The sequence below is a fragment of the Pelophylax lessonae genome (assembly GCF_965119305.1).
Source record: "Pelophylax lessonae genome assembly, chromosome: 11".
NCBI lineage: Eukaryota > Metazoa > Chordata > Amphibia > Anura > Ranidae > Pelophylax > Pelophylax lessonae.
Genome location: NC_138778.1, coordinates 174458728 through 174480732, shown reverse-complemented (window position 1 = coordinate 174480732; position 22005 = coordinate 174458728). Strand labels below are relative to the sequence as shown.

The window sequence follows — 22005 nt, the reverse complement described above, 5'->3', positions numbered from 1 at the left end:
GATTTAAAATACAACATAGGGCTTATTTTACTCCCTACAGACTCCATAAGATGAACCCAATCAACTCGCCAAACTGCTGGCGATGTGGTGGCTCTCCAGGGAACTTCTTGCATGTCTTTTGGTCCTGTCCGGATGTGGCCTGTTACTGGGTGGAGGTTCTGGATTTAATAAATCTGGTCACATCTCTCTCCATTAGCCCCTCCATAGAGGTCTGTATACTGGGATTGGTTAAATCCCTGGCACCAACAAAAACGGAGCACACTTTGACCAGCTTCTCCTTTTTTACGCCAGGAAATCCACCACGATGCAGTGGAGTCAACCCTCCCCGCCTTCCCTCTCCTTTTGGAAACAGCTTGGGAACAAAAGCTTACCCCTATACAGAGACACGTATACGAATAGAGGATGCCCAAAAAAATACGATAAAGTATGGCATAGGTGGAACCCCATGACGGCCTCAAGCATGCCCTCAGATAATTGAATGTTTATGTGGTCCTTTTGTCCCTTGTACCTCCTTTCATGGAGTGTAAGGTAGTAGAAGTTGGAAGGTGAATAGGAAATAGTATACTCTTTGTTTTAACATGGTGAGCAGCATCCCCCCCTTGACCTTGCATCAGCTGTAATTTTTAATCATCTGAATAGTGCACTTTGTATTCTTGTCCGTAGTTTGTCTTTTGTATTTTGTATGTTGTTATGTTTTAATTCAATAAAAAGATTAAAAAAATAAAAATGAAGCCCTCCAGTACTGCAGTGTCAGCGCTCCAGCTGGTCTCATGCGCTTCAGTCTTCGCCCGCTCATCCTTCTGGGTTTGCTAAGTTCGGTTGTTTGAATGGCTGGGCATGCGCATGGGAATACCTTACAGAGTGCTGTAAATGTGCTCTGAGCTGCATTGACTGGCAGGGAGAAACATGACAACAGAGAGCCCTAGGGTACTACAGAATGTTCCCTCTGGCCATCCACTAGCAGGATTATTATCAGTGATGCATTCTAGGTAGAGTATAAATACTTGGGGCTAAGTTTGTTAGGCCCTCTTTCCCCCCCCCCAGTCTTTGGCCTGGAGAGGTGAACGGTCTGTAGTCTGCCCTGAACCTGAACCCTCTCCCTCCTGGAGATCCTGTCACCTATTCAAGTACAATGCCACGACTGGTTGCTGTTTTTCTTTCCGGTTACCCATAGCAACTTCCTTGCACATTAACCTTTTGTTGTAGTGATGTTTCACAGGCCTCAATGTGCTTATTCAGACCTTAGTTCCGTTGAGAGAGATGCCAGGACCCTACATCAAGGGCTGGCAACACGCGGGGGGGGCAGCGGATACAAATGTAAGGGGCCCAGGGTCCCGAGGGGCCCGGCCAGGCCAGGAGAAGGCAGGAGCAGGTGAATAGGAGCCATGTTGTGCACTACAGAAACAAACTTGGCAACTTCTGCTACTTTGTGTCATTGAGCTCAGACATCAAGCTCAATACTGCCACCTCTGGCTACACTCTGCATGTGCACCCCTCGTGTGTGCTGCTTGTACTGTGTTGTGTACTGTTATAGGCTGCAGCTCCTCTGTTTCTCAGCAATGTGTCAGCTTTGTGGAAACAAGAGCTGGGACTAGGTAGGAAGACCTCATTTACAATTTGGGGCTGTGAAGGAAAGGGGGGGGGGTGGGGGGGGTTTATTTACAGTTGTGTGTATGTGGGGTGCTGACATATATACAGGTGTGAGGGGGGCTGACATATATACAGGAGTGAGGGGGGCTGACATATATACAGGTATGAGGGGGGCTGACATATATACAGGTGTGAGGGGGGCTGACATATATACAGGTGTGAGGGGGTGGTGACATATATACAGGTGTGAGGGGGTGGTGATATATATACAGTAAACCCCCCTCCATTGCGGGGGTTACGTTCCGGACCCAGCCGCGAAAAGTGAAATTCCGCGAAATAGAAAAACCCTATTAAAATGCATTGTAGGCATGTTTTTTTACTGTCACTGTACGTGTAAAAGCATTTTAAGGTCTTTAAACACACTTTTAAAACAATAGAAACTCATTTAAACACATAAAAGATACTGAGAGACTTAGCAAGAGCTGTGGAAAACACAAAAATATTTCATTTTTAATGATTTATATAGTAAAATAACATTACAAAAAAAACGCGAATTACCGGGACCGCAAAAACTGAACCGCGATGGAGGGGGATTACTGTACAGGTGTGAGGGAGGGACTGACCTATATACAGGTGTGAGGGGGTGCTGACATATATACAGGTGTGAGGGGGTGGTGACATATAGACGGGTCTGAGGGGGGGCTGACATATATACGGGTCTGAGGGGGGGCTGACATATATACGGGTGTGAGGGGGGCTGACATATATACGGGTGTGAGGGGGTGCTGACATATATACAGGAGTGAGGGGGTGACATATATACAGGCGTGAGGGGGCTGACATATATACAGGAGTGAGGGGTTGAAATATATACAGGCGTGAGGGGGTGTTGACATATATACAGGTGTGAGGGGGGGCTGTCATATATACAGGCGTAAGGGGGGCTGACATATATACAGGTGGGGTGACCGGTGTATGGGTTTGGTGGGATATCCCATGTGCAGGCCCTTGGTGGTCAGGCTCGGAGGGGCCCAGGCCTAAAGCTGTGTAAGGGGCTCAAACATTTCTGATGGCTGCCCTGCCTACATCCACCCCTTGAGTAACTTCAGACCAGGCTTTGAGCAGAGTAAATAACTTTACTGACTTTTGGCAAAACATGTATAACATGCAACAACCTCCTCTCCTTAACTAAACCCAACTGTGGCTGCCCCAGGTTACCTGTACGGGTGTAACATCTTTGTGAAGAGTCCTAACTGGAGATAGTTTGAACAAAGGAGTTCATGTCCTTGGGAGTATGCTGATGGATCAATGTTCCTACAAGCTTCTTAAGACATAATTCTAAGTCTCAGTGTGGGCATCCCGAGCTCGTTCTCTGTTTTCCCATTTGTTCTTGGTTCCCCTTGTTCTTGGTTCCCCTTGCTCTTGGTCCCCCTTGTTCTTGGTCCCCCTCAACCCTGCCCCCATGCTAGGATCCTGGCCTCTTCTTTTTATATAAAACAGAAAGGAAGCTGAACTAAAAAGGAAAACCTGCAAACACCAGGGGAAGGTGACACAAGCATTAACCCCTTCCCTCCCAACCTGGGCAGCCGGGTGCCAATTATACATTCCGATTTCTCACAGGAACCAAGTGAATCATCTAGGAGGATGCACAGAGCCCTAGGAGGATGCATGGAAAAGTCTGCAAACCAGCTGGAGTGTGCTGTTCCATGTGAAGGTCCTTTACACTGTACAAGCAGATCTGGAGTCTGTAAATGTTGCATCTGTAAGTGTGGGTATCTGCACCCCCAATCTTCTCATGTGTTTAAAATCTTTAAATAAAATCTTTAAAAAGATACTAAAGTAACTGGCATCCAATGCTTTTCAATCCCCTATTACTATCCATGGGCTCAGGCCTGGGGTAAATGTTAGTCCACCTTGCCACTGGGGGTCCCTTTGGGGTCAATGGGTGGTAGAATGGAATTAAGAATGAAGTATTTTCTTGGCTGTACAGGATAGACAGAAGAGCCAAAGGATGGAACCACATCTCATGGCAGGGTTCACAGACATCTGACACTCCCAGGAGTGTTGAATGCTGGAAATTCTAACAGGAGGCTGCATCATTGAAGCAGAATTTGGGAACAGGGGCTGTCAAAGACATGAATATAACAACTCCTTTACTGCAGAGAATATTCATTTGGATTTTTTAAGTGACTAATGGAGTCCCTTTTAACACCTACAAGGCTGAATAATTGCTTTATCATTGCAATTAATGTAAAAGTTGTTTCCATTGTTTGCTTTTCCTGATCATGCATGGACTCATACTGATAAATTTAATGCCACCATCACTCACCATAGAAGAGATAGCTGAAGATAGTCTGCAGATCCTTATTACTGGTCAGCCTGCCGATCACCTCCTGATGAGTGGACTCTGCAAGCCGAAATACTGGTGAAAGCCAATGGAGAAGACCAGACTTCACCAGAAGCAGGGCAAGCCACTGAGGCATCATCTTGAGCACAGCCACCAAGGGGACATGGCGAACTGAGGTCTAACAACAGAAATATAACACAATTGTTACCACTTTGGCAGTGGTTTACCGTCATCATCCATCTTTCACAAAATCCTTTTTTATCAGTGTCTAATACAAAAAATCCATTGTGACATTTAATAGACTTCACTTTTGAACCTTCACTGGGCTACTACTGTAAGAAATACAGACAGTTCTTTCAGACACCATTTTAAAATGAGTGGATTTCAGGCACACAGCTGAACACATCAATGCATATAAATGAGTTGTTTTACCTATTCAAATGTTTGTAATTATCTGACCCATGCAACCTGCCAACCAACATATCAAAGGGTGAGTGACCCTACTTTTCACCACTATAGTTAGCCAATACTTTTTGGTCACTGACTAAACACCAGCCTGCTGATTGGACAATGACTGAGCATTAACAATTGTGAGGCTTTCTCTCTACTCACCCTGCTATTTCCTCCTGTCTGCAAGTTCATAATATAAGACTGACAACTCAGCAAAAGGCTGTCGAGACTGGCTTAAAGTGCTACCCTCGCTTTCCCAATCTGACTCCTGCTATGTCATCAAACCATACTGGACTCCAGTGGCGGCCCGTGCATAGGGGGTGCCAGGGCGCCGCCCCCCCCCCCCCCTAAAAAAAGAAAAAAAAAAAGACAAAATGAGCAATAAAGTTTTCAAAAAAAAAAAAAATTGCGTTCGCAAACTTCGCCGCCGCCGGCCTATGTGGAAGCTGGGGGTGGGGGGGGGTGCCTTCTGGGGGAGTAACCTGGGCACGGGGCACAGCGCTTGCACACCCTCACTTTTGTCTCCAGCCTGGACTAATCATCATCCAGGACATCCGATTGCGACGCCGCTGACGTCGCAATGGGGGCGGTGCCGGTGCGTGCATCAGTCACTCACCGTCACCGCCCGGTCAGCTTCCCGCCGCCGAAGACCTGGAGTCCAGTCCGGAGAAGAAGCCCGCGCCGGTCACCCGCCGCAGAAGAGGGAGAAGCGCCGATCACCTTCCCGCCGCCGAACGAAGAAGAGGAGAGGGAGAAGCCGCCGTGACTCACAGGTAAGTGCACTGCTCTCAGTCGGGCACGCACGCATAGCTCTGCATTGGGGAGCATCCGAACATGTATACTGGCTGCACTGGAGGCACGCATCGAATGCATAGCTCTGCATTGGGGACATGTTTACTGGCTGCACTGGAGGCAAGCATGCATAGCTCTGCATTGGGGACATGTTTACTGGCTGCACTGGAGGCAAGCATGCATAGCTCTGCATTGGGGACATGTTTACTGGCTGCACTGGAGGCAAGCATGCATAGCTCTGCATTGGGGACATGTTTACTGGCTGCACTGGAGGCAAGCATGCATAGCTCTGCATTGGGAACATGTTTACTGGCTGCACTGGAGGCACGCATGCAAAGCTCTGCATTGGGGACATGTTTACTGGCTGCACTGGAGGCACGCACGCATAGCTCTGCATTGGGGACATGTTTACTGGCTGCACTGGAGGCACGCATGCATAGCTCTGCATTGGGGACATGTATACTGGCTGCACTGGAGGCATGCACGCATAGCTCTGCATTGGGGAACATGTATACTGACTGCACTGGAGGCACGCATCGCATGCATAGCTCTGCATTGGGGACATGTTTACTGGCTGCACTGGAGGCACGCATGCATAGCTCTGCATTGGGGACATGTATACTGGTTGCACTGGAGGCACGCATGCATAGCTCTGCATTGGGGACATGTATACTGGCTGCACTGGAGGCACGCATGCATAGCTCTGCATTGGGGACATGTATACTGGCTGCACTGGAGGCATGCATGCATAGCTCTGCATTGGGGAACATGTATACTGACTGCACTGGAGGCACGCACGCATAGCTCTGCATTGGGGACATGTATACTGGCTGCACTGGAGGCACGCATGCATAGCTCTGCATTGGGGACATGTATACTGGCTGCACTGGAGGCACGCATGCATAGCTCTGCATTGGGGACATGTATACTGGCTGCACTGGAGGCACGCATCGCATGCATAGCTCTGCATTGGGGACATGTTTACTGGCTGCACTGGAGGCACGCATGCATAGCTCTGCATTGGGGACATGTTTACTGGCTGCACTGGAGGCAAGCATGCATAGCTCTGCATTGGGGACATGTTTACTGGCTGCACTGGAGGCAAGCATGCATAGCTCTGCATTGGGGACATGTTTACTGGCTGCACTGGAGGCACGCACGCATAGCTCTGCATTGGGGACATGTATACTGGTGGTCACTGCATTGGAGGCACGCACACATAGCTCTGCATTGGGGACATGTATACTGGTCACTGCATTGGGGACATGTATGCTGGTCACTACATTGAAAGGGGGCATTTATACTGGTGGTCACTATATTGAAGGGGGCATGTACTGTGGGGTTTGTGCTAGGGGCCTGTACTGTGGGGTTTATGCTAGAGGGCATGTACTGTGGGGTTTGTGCTTGAGTTGTTTGTGCGGGTTTGTGCTGGAGGGGTCTGTACTGTGGGGTTTGTGCCACTCTCAGTCCATGTATCCCATAATAGTATGTCTCTCACAGTATATCCCATAATAGGGCCCCTGTTCCCTATTATGGGATATACTAGTACTGAGAGACCCCTTAATATGTGATATATTGGGAGAATTGGTTCACGCAAGCAAAATACAGGGGACAAAATGGGTGGAGTCTATAAGGGGTGTGGCTTCTGAGAAATGGGAGGGATCAAAATGGAAGGGCGGGGTCTTGCGCCCCCCCATCTTAAAACTTCACCAGCCGCCACTGCTGGACTCACAAGACAATGTTGCAGGAAATGCCATCAGATCATTAAGAGATTCTTGTATCTGGAGTATTCAGTAGTTGCTGCTGAAGCAGGAGGAGGAGGAAGAGGACCAATTAAATCGGTGACCAAAATGAAGATCCATGAAAAAAAGCTATGTATATGACATTGATTTAAAAAAAGAAAGGACTCGGGGTTGCTGCAAGGGAGAAATCTGCACAACTCGGGATTGGGTTTTAAAGCTGACATCCAGGTGAGCAGCTAATTATGAAGTTGAAACTGTTTATCCTGGCAAAGGATTTGTAAGTCATAGGATCCAAACGCTCCTGCCAACCATCACAGCCAAGTCCTAAACCTACTAAAAATAAAACAGCTGGCGCACAACGGGGAATGAGAGTATCAACAGGGACTTCACCAGTATTACTAAACACACAATGACCAGAATGAATAATTATCAATAAAAAGGACAAGTCGTAAGTCCATGTATAACAAGGTCCATAGAATGGTCCATAAAAATCCCAAGGTGCACTCCTGAGGCAGCTCTAGTGACAAGTAGAAGATTTGCTTGGAGTCAAACTAGAAGGAAACACAGGCGCCACTCTAAGTGCAATAACTTGAAATTTTATTTGGATAAGACCACTGGAAAAGGGGGTACTCACAAAAGTGATGAATAAAGGGCTCATAAAGACACTCCGGTAAGGATCAGGATGGCTAGAGCGTCATGGAAGCCGGCGCCATGACGTAATCACGCTTGCGGAAGTGACGATGGACCGGCATTTGAGTGTCCCCGGGACTAGAAAGTGCGGCATTCACCGCTACAGCCTGTCTACCGTTTCCGCTCTAGCCATCCTGATCCTTACCGGAGTGTCTTTATGAGCCCTTTATTCATCACGTTTGTGAGTACCCTCTTTTCCGGTGGTCTTATCCAAATAAAATTTCAAGTTATTGCACTTAGAGTGGCGCCTGTGTTTCCTTCAAGTCCTAAACTTACACTGCGGAAACAATACAGCTTGGTCAACATCACCACCTGCTGATTGGACAAGTCGTATATACTGTATGTTTTATATATATATATATATATATTGTAACAGGAAGTCAGCTAAATCTGGGAATGTAGTCACAGGAAGGAGATACATTTCCACCTGATTTAGAAAGTCCATTAATTAATTTAGGGTGTTGGCTACAGAGCTAGCCAGCAGGAAGTTGAAAGGCATTCACCTGTTCAGAATGAGGGAGTTAAGGCTCTATAATTTGTTCAGAGAAATTCCTATTGTTTGCTGCCTCCTGTCGCCGTGTGGGCTGGGAGAGGAAGGCAGACAAACGGCTGCATCCTGAAGCCATGTGGGCTGGGAGCAGGAGGACAGTCAGCGTGTGCCTCCCGACAGGATGTGTGGGCCTGGGAGAAGACCCCCCGGAGTGATGTGTGCCCGGGACGGTAACCAAGGGTGAATACGTCTCAAAGGTGAGAAGACGAACTGTTGATGTGAAAGAAACAAAAGGACTGTGTTGCCCTGTGAAGCTATTATAAAAGGACTATTGAGTGTCCGCTGTAGGACAAGGAAGTCTGCCCGACGGTAGGTTGGAGACAGACACTTAGGCAGGTTCCAGTTGTGAGAAGGTAGCCGCCCACAGAGGCAAGGATTTATTTTCTGTTTTATTTTATTTTGGATGTTTTGCTGCATACAGCCTGGTGAAGAAAACACCATTTAATAAACCACACTGTTTGTTTGCAAGCACTTGTCGGCTACCTCTCTGGGAAAACGCACCCCCCAAGGGGTCATCCACACCCGCCACCGAGCTAATCCCTCACATATGGTGGAGGATGCAGGCATAAGCAGAGATCCCTGCAAGGAAGTGCAAATGTTTGATGAACTTTATCTGGTGCATGAGATTGCACAATCTATGTGTGCAGGAGAGAAGATCCTGACAGAAAAAAAAAGTGTTTTAAAGAGACAGCGGTCTCAAAATTATTTGGTGAACTTTGTTGTGTCTGGTGCAAGTGACTGCACAAACTGTGTGTGCAGGAAAAGAGATCTTGCAAGAGAGAGAGAAAAACTACATGTGTTAAAGAGACAGTGGTCTGAAAATTTTTTGCTGGACTGTGAAAAATTTGTTTGTGGAGTTATTGAAGATGGGGCGTTCAAAACGCCTGAAGAATGCAAAGATAGATGAAATGAGAGACCGGATTCTATGGATGGAGGGGATGTTGCCGTCTGAACCAGCCCCATCCATGCCTAAAGAGAGTCTACTAAAGAGGAAGGTTGTTGTCCCTAGCAACACTGATGAAACCGCTATGGAGACGCAGTGTGCTCAGATGAAAAGTAAACTCAAAATGGAGGAGATGTTGAAACATCTGATTATATCAAATGCAGCTCAACAGCAAGCAAATGCAGCTCAACAGCAGGCAAATGCGGATTTTCAGCAGAGCTTTGCAGCTCAACAAAAGGCTCATCAAGAGAGCATGGCAGGCTGGAAACAGAGACGCCAGCAGCCAATGGAGGCCATCGGTTTGGAGGAAACCGAGTATGTGTGCAGGGCTGAGTTGGATGCCTTGCAACGGAAAATGGAAGAAAAGGAACAAGCCTTGGAATTGCTTAAAATGGAGCATAGAAACTTGCAGGAAATGAATGAACTACTCAAGTCTCATGTGTTACAGTGGGAAGAATCCACTGCTCTTCTTTTGGTCGAGTTGCAAAAACGCAGAGAGACTATAATGGAGAAAGATACCATCCTCATGGAAAAGGAAAGTGAAATTCAGACTTTGCAGAAGCAAAGTATGGCTGATATGTTGGAGTTGCGTAATCAGCTGGAAAAAAGTCTTCAGTGTTTGGAAGTTACAAAAATAGACCTGCAGGAGTCGCAGGAACAGAATGTCGCTCTGAAAGCGACATTGTCTCTCAGCGACAAAGAGAAAAGTGAAAGAGAGGCTAAATTACTGAGTACTGTGTATGAGCTCACTACTTTGAGCAATGTGGTAGATGAATGGCGTGCGGACTGTGAAAGTTGGAAAGATGAAGCCCAACGTGTCCAGCAGCAGTTAAAGGAGAAAGAAGCCTGTGTGGCAGAATTACATTCTTATTCCCAGATGCTAGCCAGTGAGGTGAAAGCTCTTATGCAGGGAAAAGGAGATTCTGAACACAAGAGAAAAAAAGTAGAGGCACAGCTGCAGGAATCGCAAGTCAAGGTGTCAGAAGGTGACCGAGTGTGTGCTAAGCTGTCAGAGAAGGCAACCCGATTGCAGGTTGAGTTGGACAATGTTACAAATCAGCTTTCTCAAGCAGACAGCAAATCTAGAGAAATTGCGGAAGATTTTTCTATCTTGGAATCACAGCTGCAAGACACGCAGGAACTCTTACAGGAAGAGAGGTGTCAAAGGCTGAGTTTTAGCACAAAGCTCAAACAAATGGAAGATGAGAAAAATGGCTTCCTGGAACAATTAAAAGAGGAGGCGGAAGCAAAGAAAAACCTATCAGAGCAAGTCGCAACATTGCAAGCTCAGATAGCGGATATGAAAAAACGCATGGAAGAAAGCGTTGGTTCATTACAGTGTGTTGAAGATGTGAAAAAGAAGTTTGATCAGATGCTTGGTGAAGAGAAGACTGTGTCTGAAAAATATGCAGAAGAACGCGCACGTGCAGAAACGGAGGTGCGTGATAACGAGAGCAAAGCCCTGTTCTTGGCTCGCTCTTTGGAGGAAGCTCTAGAGTGTAAGGCTGAACTAGAAAGTGTTAAACAGCTGCGTACAGAAATGGAAGAATTGGTCAGCTCCAAGGATGATGTTGTGAAAAGCGTTCAGGAGCTAGAAAAGTCTAAGCGAGCCTTAGAACAGCAAGTAGAAGAGATGAAGATTCCGTTGCAGGAACTGGAAGAGGAATTCCAGGCAACAGAGGATCTGTCCCAAAGAGGGGATAGTGTGCCTGATGCAGTTTTTAAAAGGATCAGTGTTTTGGGGTCTGTCCTGAGTGAGCCTCAGAAATGTGACGACATGTGGCTTGAATCACCCCTTTGGAATAAACCGTTCCTTCAAAAACTTCAAGCATTGGAAAATGTATCATTAGAACTTCAGCAAACAAAGGAGCTGAGTAAGAAATGTGGTGATTTCTCAGTTCAGGCTGAAAACCTAGTGGAGAAAACTAAGGCTGTTGGTGAAAACGTGAAGCAAATGAATAAGTGCCTTTCAGGGAGTGTTTCCAAAATGGAACTGGTGAAAGACGGGTGGCAGAAGTTTGATCGTGATCTTGAAATGCATTCCATGTGGAATTCAGATAGAGAAAAAGAACTAGGTGACCTTGAGCGGTCAAATAGTTCAGCAGAAAGTGCATTGAAGAAACCTGTAAAAGAATGTGTTGCAGTTCCATGCTTCTTCACTGATGCAGAGAGGAGGTCTATAATGGATACCACCCAGATCGCTGGGTTCAACTGTGTTGTTGCCTTTAACCCCTATGTTGGTGGAAGGAAAGTTGATGATGTTCTGGTTGGCTACTTCTGTGAAGAGTTTGGCAAGAAATATAAACTGAATATCAAATCAAATAGTAGGCCTTTACTGCGACTCGCTCAGGAGGGCGAAAAGTTTAAGAAGTTGATGAGTGCAAATGCTTCAGATCTGCCTATGAATATGAAATGTTTGAATGATATTGATATCTCTGGGAAAAGGAACAGGGGTCACTTTGAAGAAATGTGTGACAGCCTGTTGTCTCAATTGGAAAATCCTCTGCACAGCATCTTAGAGCAAGCAAAGCTCAAGAAGGAAGATCATTCCCTTTTACAACAAAAAGTCAATGATTGTGTACAGCTGTATGGAGAGGCAACTCAAGTCACAGAGGGATGTCAAGAGTCCCTACTTGGAACAAAGCTTAGTGAAGCAAAGGTTCTCAAAGTTGTGTGGAAAACATTTATGGATTGCAGAGAGAGGCGTCTTAAGAATGTTGAAGACATTAAGACTAGCCCAATTGAGTTGCCTATGGATCACGGTCCTCCGTGGTGGATTGGACAGACGGTTATGAGGGACAAGCTGTCTGACATTTATGAGAAAGCTGTCAATGAAGATGACAGAAACGAGAAGGAGCGAAATGATGCCAAAAATGCAGTTGAAGAATGTGTATATGAGATGAGAGACAAACTGTGTGGCATTTATGAGAAATCCGTCAATGAAGATGACAAAACAGTTTCATCCGGAAGCTTGAGGATAATAGGAGGCTTATCAGTGAGTCAGCAGTGCTTGACACATGCGTGCCTGGAAATCTGTGTCCCAACCCTAGGGTTGAAACAAGAGGGGGGGGTATGTAACAGGAAGTCAGCTAAATCTGGGAATGTAGTCACAGGAAGGAGATACATTTCCACCTGATTTAGAAAGTCCATTAATTAATTTAGGGTGTTGGCTACAGAGCTAGCCAGCAGGAAGTTGAAAGGCCTTCACCTGTTCAGAATGAGGGAGTTAAGGCTCTATAATTTGTTCATAGAAATTCCTATTGTTTGCTGCCTCCTGTCGCTGTGTGGGCTGGGAGAGGAAGGCAGACAAACGGCTGCATCCTGAAGCCATGTGGGCTGGGAGCAGGAGGACAGTCAGCGTGTGCCTCCCGACAGGATGTGTGGGCCTGGGAGAAGACCCCCCGGAGTGATGTGTGCCCGGGACGGTAACCAAGGGTGAATACGTCTCAAAGGTGAGAAGACGAACTGTTGATGTGAAAGAAACAAAAGGACTGTGTTGCCCTGTGAAGCTATTATAAAAGGACTATTGAGTGTCCGCTGTAGGACAAGGAAGTCTGCCCGACGGTAGGTTGGAGACAGACACTTAGGCAGGTTCCAGTTGTGAGAAGGTAGCCGCCCACAGAGGCAAGGATTTATTTTCTGTTTTATTTTATTTTGGATGTTTTGCTGCATACAGCCTGGTGAAGAAAACACCATTTAATAAACCACACTGTTTGTTTGCAAGCACTTGTCGGCTACCTCTCTGGGAAAACGCACCCCCCAAGGGGTCATCCACACCCGCCACCGAGCTAATCCCTCACAATATATATATATATAAATATATATATATATATATACACACACACACAGACAAGTCACTAATAAGGCCTTCCCCATGCTCTCTACTTCTGTCCTCAAGTTCACTCTCAAGGCCCTCTCTCAGTCCGAGTATTGCTCTGCAGAGTATTAGAGGAAGCTCATATGAAGACAGATTCTGGTTCTTGCAAGCACACAAGAGCTGACATTGTTTCAATCCCTTACCTTCATCAAGGCAACAAACTTCTCAATAGCTTCCTCCTCTCCAGGGAATTGCTTCTTCAGGGTGTCAGGGAATTCAGCTTTTCCTGCATACAGTCGATAGACCTTGAGGCCTATCTTAATAGAGTCATACTGAGGTCCTAAGAGGTTCCATTGAAGTTGTCCTTCTGTTAACTGGTCCATGATCACTCGTAGCATTCCTCCTTCATGCATCTGCCCCACATAGTGTAGTCCTGCCCCAGAACAGAAAATTCTAGAATTACCTTCTGCGTACAGCTGACTCTTATAAAGTTGATATTTCTTAGCAGGTCACAAGCCTTCCATATACTTTACCAGAATTTTTGATTGTACCAGATACATACTCCTATTAAAAAAAGGATACACAAAGTATCTTACAAGCTAATGAGGACTCACATGTCAGAGACAGGAGTCCTGCATGCTGGGACAAGTCCTCCAATCCCAAAGAAGGCATGGAGCTACAGGTGACCACAACTTCTTACCCACTATTATATTAAAGCCCAACTACAGTCAAAACTTTTATTTGAAGAGATATTCAGAATCCTGTATTCCAGTAATAAGGACTGACAACCCTGGTTAGTATTTTATTGCTGAACAGGCATCGTGGTGTTAGCCCAAACAGGAATTTCGGGGCTGGTTGGCATTCTGACCAGAAGAAAGGGCTAAAATATAAGGAAATATTTTGCGCTGACATGCACTTTAGGTTCCCAAAATTTGGCTAACCATTTTTCTAAAACCCTACGATCTAACCTGCCCTCCGAAAATGTAATGTAATTTGAATTCTGCTTATCAAACCAGTGTATTAGTATGTCAATGAATGTGACCTCCGCCAGCGTCAGTCCAGCCACCTCCCCCTGGCATGTTTTGCCCCACCTAACGGGGCTTGGTTACAGATCTCTGGTCTGATTTTACAAGGTGAGTGGTGAGCCCTGGTGAGTGGGGCGAAACATGTCACGGGGACATGGTTGTAGTGACGCTGGATGAGGCCACATTTATCTACATACTAATGCACTGGGGTGGATGAGCAGCGCCCTTTCCTATCTTTGATAATGCTCTTACACCTCTAAATATTGCACTGACGCCAGCTCCCTTCACTGCAACCGCTGGGGAGATCTCTGTCTCAGCTTAGAGTGGCACTGTAAGTTTCATTTGGGTCATTTCCAATATAATGTAAAGGGCAGGCCAGCAAATCTGATAAGTTGGAAAACCCACATAAATATTCAAAGACTATATCTTGCCACCTAATCAATTGAATATGGACATTTTTAGTAGACTAAAAGTCAAACAATATCTTCCCAGTTTGTGGAAGTAATTGTATAATTGATTCTGACCCTCTAATGGTCACATGGTCACATCACACACTATGGACCCCAAACATCTAGACTGGTCAAATATCACTATATTTGCATGGTATATATATATATATATATATATACTGTATGTAACTAGTACCACCACATCCTCAGGTATTTTAGATAAGGATCACAGTCCATCCACCTTGATATAAGTATAGAACACACACTCACCCACATCAAACTCAAATCCATGTTCTTGGAAAGTGTGACAACTTCCTCCAGCCTGGTCATGCTGCTCCAGCACAAGAACCTTCTTACCAGCCTTAGCAAGGGCAGTAGCCGCTGTCAGGCCTCCAACACCGCTGCCGATGACCAACGCATCCAGGTTTGGGGGGATCTTGTCCTGGGAGAAACCTGCACTAGACAAACAATCAGTCCTATCAAAGGGCAAGCAAACCTACAATATCCACTTAAAGACCAAGCCTTTTTTGTATACAAATTTAAATCAGTATTTTTTGCTAGAAAATGACTTATAACCCTGCACCAATATAAATATATTTTTTAACATAGACCCTAGGGAATAAAATGGCAATCATTGCTATTTTTGTTGTCACAAGTTATTTGCACAGCGTTTTTTCAAACACAATTTTTTTGGGAAAAATACACTTTTTAAAATGTAAAAATTTTAAAAATGCAATATATACCCCCATTTTTTGTATAATATGAAAGAGATGTTACGCTACACTTTTTAAAATTTAAAAATAAAATAAAAAAACAATATATACCCTAATTTTTGGTATATTATGAAAGATGATGTTACGCTGAGTAAATAGATACCTAACATGTTGTGCTTTAAAATTGCGCACGCTCGTGGAGTGGTGACAAACTAAAAAAATCTCTATAGGCGATAAGGTTACCATTTTAGATTTGCAGAGGAGAACCAGCACTAGAAATATTGCACGTGCTCTAACGTTTGTGACGATACCTCACATGGGTGGTGCGAACACCATTTACATATGCGTGCGCGATTTACTATGCGTTTGCTTCTGCACACAAGCTTGGAGGGATAGGGGCGCTTTACATCTTTTTTTTTCTTATTTCTTTTATTTTTTATTTTTACACTGTCCATTTATTTTTTAATTACTTTTATTCCTATTACAAGTAATGTACCTTGTAGTAGAAATAAGTATGACAGGTCCACTTAATAGAGAGATCTGGCGTCAAAAAGACCCCATATCTCTCCTTTACCTTCAAAAGCAAAAGATCAAAAAAAAAAACTGTATCTTTTATTTAAAAAAAAAAAAGTGTTTACTTCCTCCCTAGACTGGAAGTAATGTCATGACGTTGCTCCGTTCCTCCAAGGCCATACACGCAATTTGAGATGATCTAGTCTCTCATTGCCCCTGTGACCAGCCGGCCGCACCGTCAGATCATTTCTTGGGCGAGCCGGTGGAAACGGTAAGCCCGAAAAACACCGGCAACCGGCAAGATATAGGGGTTATGGCTGATAGCTTCAGCTTCATTACCCCGGTAAACCACTTGCAAACCACAACATACGGTTTTCCCCCAAAAATAAGACCTAGCGTGAGTTTCTGGGATGACTGTAATATAAGTGGTACCCCGAAAATAAGCTCTAATTAAAGTCCTTGTAAAATCATGTTATCCGTCTGTAAAAAAGATTAAATATTGTGCAGTGTGTCTCCTTGTGTAACTTTATTGTGGAAAATACCTTATTTACAGCGCCGCTGGGCGCTCGCGTGACCATCAGAGCTCTTCTCCTCTCCTCCCGGCTGACGTAAGTGGCCCCTCCCTCTGCAGTGCTCAGTGCCGGCTGACATCAGCAGGGATCTCAGCCTCTCCTCCTGCAATATTCGAAGCGGGGAACAAGAGCTCCGGCGGGTCACGTGAGCGCCCAGCGGCGCTGTAAATAAGGCATATTCCACAATAAAGTTACACAAGGAGACATGCTACACATTATATACTCTTTTTACAGAATGTATTACATAATTTTACAAGGACTTTAACTAAGGTTTTTTTTTTTTTTGGGATTACAGAATTTCATAAAGCTGACAGGGGGAGAGGGGAAGAGAAGACAGAGGACACGGGAAATTTTTTGTACATATCGTAAATACAGTACTGTGCTGTACAATTTATACTCCACACCACTACACCCTGTACAGTGAACTAAGGTATATATTATATATTCCACACTACTCCACCCAAAACACTCAGCTGTATGTTATAGGATTCATTGCACTCCACTCTGTTCACTTTGCTGTACATTCTTTACTCCACACCATTCCACTCTGTATACTGTGCTGTATATTCCATACTCCACATTGCTCTGCTTTGTACACTGCGCTGTAAATAAAAAACTCTGCACCACCCTATAACATGCACTCTACTGCATGTTATACAATCTATACTATTCCCCATGTGTACTTTACATTCTATGCTCCAACCTACTCTACTCTGTACACTGTGCTATACATTTTATACTTTACACTTCTCCCCTCTATACATTATGTTATACATTATATACTCCACACCACCATGGGCGTACATACAAGGGTCGCAGGGGCTGAAATTGCAACCCGGCCCCCTGTGTACCTGGATAGGAGGGGCATCGGGAAGGGGGCTTGAAGAGGAACCAATCCCCTTCATTTTCTTCCTACAGCCTTTCAGCAGCTACAGGAGAAAAGTGGAGGGGGTTAGTTCTTCTACATCACATGTGTCAAACACAAGGCCCATGGGCCGAATCTGGTCCTCCAGGCCATTTTATGTGGCCCTCGCACCTCTCCTGCAGCTGCATTGTCTCTGCCTCAACCTTGTTTCAGCAGTTGGCAGCAGAGAGGAGGACAGAACTCCTCTTACAGATCCTGAACCTCCCTGTGTAACCTCAGCACCCTGTTATCTGCCCCTTCCCTGGTCTCAGCATTAAGCTTATTCCAGCCCTCCTCTGGTCCTCCTCCAGACCTGCACTTTCTTCTTCCCAGCAGCAGCACAAGGTAAGTGGGGTGCACTGTGATGAAGAGGATGGGGACTCTGGGCTTCTGATGGTGAGGGGCTCTTGACATCTAATGTAAGGGGGGGGGTGGCTCTGGACATCTAGTTTAACAGATATAGCCAGCCCTTTGAGGACAATCATAATGCTGATGCGTACATATACACAACGTTCGACCTGTGCCAGTGAAAGAGTCAAGTACATTTGATCTTATGAAAAAAGTTTCAACTGTGGCTGTAGGTAGTCTTTTTAGGAGGTATGCAGGATAGTTCAATCCCTGGGGTTAGTGAAGATGGATGGTGGAGGTGGCTGCAGGCTTCATACAGAGCTAGAGGGACTCTGCAACAGTCAAAAAGGGGTAGGAGAAGAAAAGCAGCGCCACCTCAGTTTAGATTAAAAGGTTATTTATTACATAAAACAATGTAGTAACTCACACAGAGGAAATAGTTGATCAGCAAATGGTGATGGTTCATCTGCAACACTGTAGGGATGTTAGGGAAGTAGGCTGTGGCGGCCGTGGTCCTGGCTGTGCCGGTGGAGTCCGACACTTCCTGTGTTTCTGGCAGCGTTCAGTATCCAGGCTTACATCCAATAGTGGCAGGGGGGTGCTCGCATTCGTGTTACTACATTGTTTTTATGTAATAAATAACCTTTTAATCTACACTGAGGTGGCGCTGCTTTTCTTCTCCTACCCCCATAATGCTGATGCGGCCAGCAATGAAATTGAGTTTGACACCCCTGCTCTGCATTCCCCCTGCCGCCTATGTTGTCTACCATCTGCTGTGATTGGGCTCCTGTGCTCTCTCCTGACCCCCCTCATCCCCTGCAACTCTTCCCTCTTCTTCAGGCTGCTGCGGGGGGTGCTTTCAGACTGGAGAGCCGGGAAAGAGCTGGTAAATATGTAATTTGCTGGCCCTTCCTTGTCTTAATGAATATAGTCAGTGATCCGTACTGATCACTGACCCTGTTCATTCATATATATATATATTAATTCCACAGCACTGTCACTTTAAATCATCTTTTTCTATTGAGACTGCTGCTGTTCACCAGGTACCCACAAATTAGTTTCTTATATTAAACGTTTCTTCACTATTTACATCGCTGTTCCTATAATCATATCATTCAATCTATTACGACAAAAAATGTGCAGTCAACTCATTCAGAAAATACATGCAGCACATAAAAATTTACCATCATACAATACTGCTGTTAAGTCCAAATAATAGATGTCCATATGTTAAAATATAAAAAATAAATCTTATAATGCTCCATTTCTAAAGTGCTTCAGGGCAACTCCTATGTGTACAGTATATATAAAGTGCCTCCATGCAGCTTATACACTTTCCTTGCCTCATACACCACTCGGTGTCCTGTAACACTCACCAGATCTCTTTGACTTTGTGCCTTTCAGCTACAAAGTCTCCATAGGCTTGTGGATATTACCCTCCTGGATATTTGCAGGAGTCAGGCAGCTCCTCCACTCCTCCAGCACTCTCCTTCAACCACTGTGTATTCACTCCTCAGATCTCATACAAGGAGACAGAAGGGGAGCCCACATAGTATAATACCATTTTATTAAAAGAAATTCATTTAAAATGCCATGGTTACACTCACTTGTACGAAATGTAAAAGTCGTTGTAAGACCAGGAAACGCCGCCGCCGCCGCATGCGTTCCACTAACTAAAAATGATATCACCGGATAGTCCCGCCGAACGCATTTCGTCAGCCAAGACGACTGATTGGTATTATACTAAGTGGGCTCCCCTTCTGTCCCCTTGTAATATGAGGAGTGAAAACTGTGGTTGAAGGAGAGTTCTGGAGGAGTGGAGGAGCTTCTTGATTCCTGCAAAGACCTGGGAGGGTAATATCCACAAGACTATGGGGGCTTTGTATCTAAATGGGCATAAAGTCAAAGAGATCTGGTGAGTGTTACAAGACACAGAGTGGTGTATGAGGCACCAAAAGTGTATAAGCTGCACAGAGGCCCTTTTATTGCACATAGAAGTTGCCCTGAAGCACTTTAGATATGGAGCACTATAAGAAGAATGTTTAAAGCACTGTAACATTAAAAAAAAAAATATATATATATATATATATATATATATATTTTCACATATGGACATTTATTATTTGGGCTTTTAACAGCAGTATTGTATGATGGTACATTTTATCTGCTGCATGTATTTTCTGTACATTCGTAACTGAGTTTACTATTCTTCAGTCTGTACAGAGCTATTCCTGCCTATTCATTCTGTGCTTTTGAGGCTGCAGAGATGGAGATTGAGGGCTCTGTCCTCAATCTCCTTTCTGTCTCAAAGGTGAAACATAAGAGGTCTGTTTGGACCCCTGATATTTTACCAAAGCCCCCAAAAGGGCTCCTAAAAAATTGTAAAAAAAAAAAAAAATAATAATTAACACATAAAATTGTAAAACAAAATAAGTAAAAAAAAAAACAAAATAAAGAAAAAAAAAAACTACTGACACCAGTGGCGGAACTACCAGGGTCACAAAGGTCACATTTGCGACTGGGCCCTGGCGTTCCACCACCGTAGGGGGGCCCTTTATGGTTTCTTGCATCAGGGCCCTGAAGGTTCTAGTTACGCCCTCTACACACCATCCCATGCTATACACTTCTGTATGTTACATAATCCCAGCCACTGTATGAGTAAATACATCACACAACTCTACCCTGTACACTGTGCTGTACATTCTACTCTACTTTTTTAGAATGTTATATACTTCTCACTGTTGCATGCATTTAATATATTGAACATTACTCTACTCTACAATCTACAGTATGTACAATAATATACCCCACATGACTATACTCTACACACTTTGCTATATTTGATATACTCCTAAGCACTCCACTCTATGCACCCAGCTGTATGTTATATACTCCACACCTCTTCATTATGTGTGCTGTGCTGTATGCTACATACTCCACATTTTTTACCATTACAGGATCAGTTCACCTAAAATGTATTTTATCACTTATGGGTGGATGCTAGTTGGCTGAGCTCTTACCTCCTTGTACTAGAAATTCAGAGATTTCAATTCCCAAGAGACTGTAGACCCTGGGAAGCCTATCACTGCACTAAATTAAATAAGAAAGTGGTCACACAATTACACATACCTTGTTTGAGTACTTTGTCTCGGCTCCTCTTGTCATGGACAAGCGGCTTTGGCGGCTGAACAAAATCTTCCCGAAACAGACTACCCCATCCATAATAAAACCGTAGAATCAAATAGAGCAGCAGCAGCAACAGAGGTACACCCAGGAGTATGGAAACTATCCACAGTGCCATTACAGGGTGTACTTACAACAAATCCACCCACAAACCAGGGAGGTATAGTGCTCTTGTAGCACAGAGGCTCTGTATTACACCCACCACCACACTACACAGATATCATGTATGGCTATATGCAGAATACATACAGCCAGAACTCTCACAATTCCGATACAAGCTGAACATGCCGTGTACTTGCAAATGTTTGGAATTAAAGGGAACAAAGGTTCTTTCTTATCTCAGCAAATCCAGTGAAAATGCTTGGACAGCCACTCCCCTATATAGAGCAGATATTACAGAAAAATAGAAACCCTATCCCAGTGCTATAATATAGGGTACTTGTTAGTCTCCTTGTGATAGCAAAGAAAAAAATTGTCAAAAACATAAATGATAATAAAATAATAAAAATAATAAAAAAAAAAAAATGTAAAAGCGGTGCTGATGATCTGTGCACACATGCAAATGCAAACTCATAGGGTGTGCCTGTTTATGTAAACATCAATTGGTGTTTGCGGCAATAGTTGATACAGGGTATTTATAAAATCCTTTGGGGGCCGTACAAAATGATCAACTTAAAAATGTGCTTGTTATATTTGGTCAAACATTTAAATTAACTCACCCCTAAAGTGATGGCTGCAAATGCTTCTGTTTGGTGAGGTGTGTGATGTTAGCTGGTATTGATGATGTTGCTACTTGCAACTGGTTTTCCAGGTTTGCATCGGCCAGTCTGGAGCGCAATCGACTCTTTGTGGTGGTAAGTTTTGAAAAGAACTGCTGATAGGTACTGCTGGTTGGTACTGCTGGTGGGTATAGCTGGCTGGTACTGCTGGTGGGTACAGCTGGCTGGTACTGCTGGCTCAGGCTGGTACTTCTGGCTTGTACTGTACTGTGGGTACTGCTGGCTGGTACTGCTCTGGGTACTGCTGGCTGATACTGCTGGGGGTACTGCTGACTCAGACTGGTACTGCTGTGGGTACTGCTGGCTCAGGCTGGTACTTCTGGCTGGTACTGTGCTGTGGGTACTGCTGGCTGGTACTGCTGGCTGGTACTGCTGGCTCAGGCTGGTACTACTGGTTCTGGCTGGTACTGTTGTGAGTACTGCTGGCTCTGGCTGGTACTGCTGTGGGTACTGCTGGTTCTGGCTGGTGCTGCTGTGGGTACTGCTGGCTCTGGCTGGTACTGCTGTGGGTACTGCTGGCTCTGGCTGGTACTGCTGCCTCTGGCTGGTACTGCTGTGTGGGCTGCTGGCAGAAAATGCTGGCTAGGAGAAGTGTAGC

At 44.9% G+C, this 22005-nt stretch overlaps 1 protein-coding gene across 1 annotated transcript in view; it reads right to left on the bottom strand.

The window, feature by feature from the left end:
• Positions 1–20814, bottom strand: part of LOC309566194 (all-trans-retinol 13,14-reductase-like) — a 43944-nt gene extending 23130 nt beyond the window's left edge. The window contains exons 1-4 of the mRNA XM_082271285.1: positions 20575–20814; positions 14666–14848; positions 13125–13354; positions 3920–4115 (exon numbers count right to left, since the gene is read on the bottom strand). Of these exons, the coding sequence (XP_082127411.1) occupies positions 3920–4115; positions 13125–13354; positions 14666–14848; positions 20575–20746 (781 nt within the window). The 5' untranslated portion in view covers positions 20747–20814. The remainder of the gene's footprint in view (positions 1–3919; positions 4116–13124; positions 13355–14665; positions 14849–20574) is intronic.
• Positions 20815–22005: the final 1191 nt, after the last annotated feature.